The 6,000-nt window shown below is 43.2% G+C and overlaps 1 protein-coding gene across 2 annotated transcripts in view; it reads left to right on the forward strand.

The window, feature by feature from the left end:
• CD86 (CD86 molecule) overlaps positions 1–3,035 on the forward strand; it is a 71,681-nt gene extending 68,646 nt beyond the window's left edge. The window contains exons 6-7 of one of the 2 annotated variants that reach the window (XM_062177049.1): positions 78–123; positions 1,425–3,035. In XM_062177049.1, the coding sequence (XP_062033033.1) occupies positions 78–123; positions 1,425–1,521 (143 nt within the window). In that variant the 3' untranslated portion in view covers positions 1,522–3,035. The remainder of the gene's footprint in view (positions 1–77; positions 124–1,424) is intronic. The other variant, XM_062177057.1, reaches the window with a different exon arrangement.
• Positions 3,036–6,000: the final 2,965 nt, after the last annotated feature.

A 6,000-nucleotide genomic window follows, 5' to 3' on the forward strand; every position in this document is an offset into this window, starting at 1 on the left:
TAGACTCTCTTCAAACTTTCCCTCCTTTAGTGTCAATGGGGTGTACATTCTCTGAGGTTGCTTTTGGTCTCTTTCAGAAACCATCAAAATGGATAAGGCAGAGAATGAGCCTGTGGAGGAAAGGTGAGTCCAGCCCCTGGGACATTTTGAGAGGTTTGATGTCCCCGAGTGTCTAGAAGTTGAATAGGCTGGAGCTGGAGGAACGCTGAGATCTCAGCAAACATCAGCTAATAGGGAGGGAAAGGAAAGTGAGACCAGATAGGGTCTGGAGGGAAAAGGGCTGTCCATAAATGGGTGGCAGAATAGCCAATGCATGATACCCAGAGGCCACGGTTAAGCTAAGTCATGGTCAAGTAAACACCGATACTGAAGGGTTCTGATATGGTGAGCGTGGGCTGCACCTTATTCACCGTCATTGCTCCAGTACCTGGCACAGTGTGCATCCTACATGTGTGGGCAGCCTATATGTGTAGAATGAATAAATCAAAGGAGGAAGAATGGTGATGTGTTCCCTTCAGTCCTGGTATCTTTTGCTTGAAATATTCTTCTGCCTCTTCCTCACCTCACTCCGCAAATCTCACCTCAACTAGAGCTTTCTTTAAAATGCTTTCCCAAACTTGATCTTGCCTTCTTGGTTCAGTGTCAAATCATCCCTGGACTTTTGCTCCATAACAGTAGACTACACTTGATATTTGTGTAGTTACCTTATTAAATTCTATTAACTAGTCTAAATTAAGCTGCATGGAAGGCGGTTAGGCTCATCATTGTGCTTCTAGCACAAAGCATGGTGCCTGACCTGTGGTTGGCATCCTGTAAATATTTGTTGAAAGAGTGAATGTATGCATAAAGATACACAAAAGGCTCCTGAGGCTCAGTCCTTTCATAATGTGATACAACCAGATTGTCTGTGCCTCCATCTCTTCTGAGAATCTAGATTTACAAGAATATCAAGGCTCTGAACACATAGTCTTGGGATCAAAGCAATCCTTAGTCAGAAACCTGGTCACAGAGACAGAGTGACAACCCCAGGGTACACGGGCAATCAGTCTCCTGCACTTATCTGAAGACACCAGCTACTGTGACTAATTCAGAAGTTCTGCTTGGTGAGCCAGGATGGTAACATCCTAGCCATTCTGTGAGATTCAGCTCTGAAATGACCTGGAAGAATCTGCAGAGGGAAGGCTGCTGGGAATCAGCACAGCACTGGGGCAAGACCAGACAAAACCAAGGATGCCTGTGTGGGTGACAGTGTAGACCAAAATTCTTTTATCCTACCTTCTCCATCTCTCTCAATGGTTGGTTTTTCTTCCTTCCTATTACAATGGCCTTCTGTATTCTGCTATATCACTGAAATCTAGGAAAAGAAAGTGGCTGTTCTCTGAAATCTGACACAATCCTTTGTTTTTTTGTTTTTTAATTTTCAGAGTAAAAATCCACGAACCTGAAAAATTCGGCAAAGCAGCCAAGTGTGTTCATCGTTTGAAGACACCCTCAAGTGACAAAAGTGCTGCACATTTTTAATTAAAGAGTAAAATCTATATTCATATCCACTTTTTATACACTTTCTTCTGCAAGTTTTTGGTCAGCCTTTTATATTTCTCCCAGAAGGCAAGAAAATATTACCATTGGTGGTAGTGGGAGCTCCAGGACTCTAAGTGAAACAGCCTCATTACAGTGCTAGCTCTGTTCCTTATGCCAGGAGCAGATCTTACTTCTCTAACTGCTTCTTATAATTTCTGAGCACACTGTGGGCCAAGCTCCCCTAGGTCAGTCCTGGTCTTGGGAAAATGGTTAGGACCAATGCCTTCTGCTTCATATTGGATTCCTCTCTTAATTGTATGTCATGTTTTCATAGAGAACTCCCAGTCCCTAGAATTCTGGCTTTTGTCTACTTTGAATTCTAAGGTGGTGCCTCATTTCATCTTGTCTGCCTGAGACTGAGCAACTACCTCTTCAGTCAGGGGGGAGTTATATACTATGACTTTATAGTGTTAGTATTAATATTTTGATATAATATAATCATCTGATTACTATGCTCTAGAAGTCTGCTCCTGTTATGGAGTACTTGTCCCTCTGTTTCAAGGTCAGTAAGGGAAATAGTAGCCTTCTATACAGGCAAGAATGAGCAGCCAACCATAATTGTGGGAAATTAGGAACCTTGGCGATGGAACCAACCTGGATCCTAGAACCACTCCCATCTGGGCTGTTGCTAATATTGAGGAAAATCCACCTGCCCATTAAGCTCTGAATAAGCCTTAGCAGAGAGCACTGAATACAGCAGGAGAGTGCTGGACTGTGTCAGGGGAGCCCCCAGTCTATTCTTGAAAAACTGACTCAGATGATGAGTCAAATACTCAGAGGGAAAAAAAGAAAGATCTCAACCAACAGACACACATGCAATGTCTGGTCTGTCTGGTCCTTCTATAAGCCTTGGAACAAGCAATGGAGACCATCTGCCCAAATGGACTTAGATAGCAGTTTCGCTGGTGACTGGTGAAGGGTTTTGATGAGACCCAAGCTTCATGATGATGTTTCATCTGGCTGGAAGCACAGCTGTGGAGGCACAGCTGTCATTTTGACAATGGGATGACCTGAAGAAGGCTGAGGATCCTTACCACTCCCAGTTGAGAGAAAGAGCTGGATTACAAGAGCAGGACACTAATCACCCCGAAGCTTTCTTGGCATGCAGATGTCCCAAGCGGATATGGAATGGTCCAGAATAAGGTCAGTGCACTTGAGTTTGAGACTGTGTATGTTCAAGACAATGACACAGAAACCGTATACAAGAGAGGAATAGTCTGGTAGAGACAAATTAGCAACCTTAACTCCAAGGTGGCATCAGCAAAAGATGGAACAGCCTCATTCCAAACCTAAAGAAAACTTTGGGAGGCCCGGGCCACAGAATTAGTTCTTTATATTTTACATAAAGGACCTCTGAGGGTTGTAGACAGCTGTGCTAGTCGTGTGCATCCGTGTAAAATCACTGTTGTGCTCCCTGCCCCTGCCTTCATTGGACTCCTAGCACCTGGCTGGTTTCTAACTTGCTCTGTACATAGATGTTCTCAATAAATTTTTAGGAAATGTGTTTAATAGCTTGTACTTTCTTTTTCAGCAATACTTATTATTATTATTAATAATACTTATTGTTGACTCCTGCAGTCTGATGTCCTCCTGGCCCCATCCCCTTCATGCACACCCTTTCTCTAGACATCTCTGAGGCTGGAAGCCTCTGATTTGTCCCACATCTTCTCATTCTCCCTTTTCCCTCATCATTGTGTAAGGCTGGGAAGCTTAGATGTCTTCCATATATTTATCTCAGTAGTGAGACATTAAACAAATCAAGGAAGGGGCCTGCTTTTTAGGTGGTGACACTTTATGCTGTGTAATTTTAAGTTATATGCTAATATGTATATTCAACAAAGGTGTAATACACAAATATTCCTTGAAGATACTTTGATTATAAAATAGATGCATGCATACATCTATACATACAGTAGAAGATTCAGAAAAATTCTAGAAAAGAGAAAAGTAGACTGTGTGAGGGCAGTGATGAGTCTAACTTCTTCACCGGTAGATCCCAGGCACCCAGGACAATGTCTCAAAATGCATTTGTTGGAAGATTGAATGACACATGAACATGCCCTCTGGTGAAAACATCTCTCTTTGGTCTATTAAGTTGTCTGTCCCTCTATATGCCAAGTCTAGGGGCAGGAAAATGAAGAAAAACAGGCAAAAAAAAAAAAAAAGAGGTCACAAGGCATAGTAATAGTACTAGCTAACATTACTCTTCTAAGCCTTTAAACTCATTATGCCTTGTAATCCTCACAATGACCGGTGATGTGGGTAATGGAGTTTTACAACCGTTTTGCTGATGAGACGATATGAGCAAAGAGATGTCAAAATAATTTACTCAATAGTGTTCACTTTGGAGGTGGCAGTGTTGGGGAACGCATTGCAAAGCATCACCCGCTCCGTCCCTTTGCTCCCCAGCCTCATGCTTTCTGGCTGTAGCACAGACACATGTTGGCTGGTTGCTGGTTGAGTGCTCATACCACATCTTGCACTACACTATATCATCCCTTTGCCTCCCCCCCTCAAGGTGACTCCAAGGACTCGTTGTTGAATTTTCCTTAGCCATCCCATCATCTCAAAAGATCAGAAGCTGTGGGTAGCAAGGCACATGATAGAACAGTGCAGCTGTGGTTTGAGTCAAAGGGGAAGCAAAACATATTTGCTGCCTCCAGCCCGTCAACCTCTGCTCTGATTGTGCATTGTTCTTTTGCAGACCTATGCCATGATGGAACCAGTTTCCGTTTCATCCATTAAATGTCTTCCCTTTTACTAATGCAGGCTTAACAGCAAAAAGTCCTTTCTGACAACTGCCCTCCCATCTTCCCCCCATCACCCACTCTCCTGACACAGTTAGTCATCACCAGGCAGAACAAGTATTCTTTTTTGTTTATTTTAAGATTTATTTATTTGAAAGGCAGAGTTACAGAGAGGCAGAGGCAGAGAGAGAGAAAGAGAGAGAGAGGATCTTCCATTCCATCCACTGGTTCACTCCCCAAATGGCTGCAAAGACTGGAGCTGGGGCAATCTGAAACCAGGAGCCAGGAGCCTCCTCTGGGTCTCCCACCTGGGCACAGGGAGCCAAGGATTTGAGCCATTCTCTACTGCTTTCCCAGGTCATAGCAGAGAGCCAGATCAGAAATGGAGCAGCAGGGACACAAATTGGCACCCATGTGGGATGCTGGCATTGCAGGCGGCGGCTTTACCTGCTACAACACAGCACCAGCTCCAATTAGTATTCTTGCAGCTCTAGCTCACACCCCTTCTTTTCTCATTCAGATCCTAATTTATTCATTCCCAGAACATGACAGCGAATACCCAATGGATACAGATCTCCTGTGTCTTTTATCCTACATTCGACCCCAAACCCCAATAGGAGCAAGAAGTACAAAGAAGGTCTCCCCACTTTCCTTTATCTCGGTCATGCAGCCCTGATCTCCAGTTTCCTATGTAACTTTCTACAGATGGGCTATGCCTACATAAAAGTGTGTGCACCACACATTATTAGAATATTTCATGAAGTTTGTGGAAAATGGAATTAAAAGATAATGATAATGTGCATTTTCCATGAACTCTTTGAAGATCACTTGTGCATGGTGCACACTTGTATGTGTGTGCATAATAGTATATATATATGTATGTGTGTATATGTATATATACATGCATATGTATATACGTATATGTATATATATGAATATATACATATATATATATATATATATATATATATTCCCCTTTTTCAGGTTGGCTTGGTTTTATTCTAAACCACAGTGTAAGGAGATTAGCAGACTGTTGCAAAGATTGTAGTCCTTTATATTAAAAACATATGTCTTGGGGCCAGTGCTGTGGCATAGCGGGTAAAGCTGCCGCCTGCAGTGCCAGCATCCCATGTGGGTGCCGATTTGTGTCCCTGCTGCTCCAATTCTGATCTGGCTCTCTGCTATGGCCTGGGAAAGCAGTAGAAGATGGCTCAAGTCCTTGGGCCCCTGCACCTGCGTGGGAGACCCAGAAGAAGCTCCTGGCTCCTGGCTTCGGATCAGCCTAGCTCTGGCCATTGTGGCCACTTCAGTGATGGAAGACTTCTCTCTCTCTCTCTCTGTTTCTGCCTCTCTGTAACTCTGTCTTTCAAATAAATAAATAAATCATTTAAAAAATATGTCTTCATCACATTAGTCTTCAGTCTCACCCCTTCACTGTATCCTTATTATGGATCTTACAATAAAAGTAAAGTTCCACTGGCTTTCATTTGGTCTACAGGTTTACTCCAGAAGGAAAGAGATTTACAGATATGGAGTCCTCCCGTGTCTTGAGACACACGTTTTTGAATCTGCTCCAATCTGAACAAGACACTAGGTGTGGTGATCAGCAGCCATCCTCCTATCTCCTGTGCTCCACGGGTGTTGCTTCTTTAATTTGTTGTACCTGAGTGAG

This window comes from Lepus europaeus, chromosome 2, assembly GCF_033115175.1.
Source record: "Lepus europaeus isolate LE1 chromosome 2, mLepTim1.pri, whole genome shotgun sequence".
Lineage (NCBI taxonomy): Eukaryota > Metazoa > Chordata > Mammalia > Lagomorpha > Leporidae > Lepus > Lepus europaeus.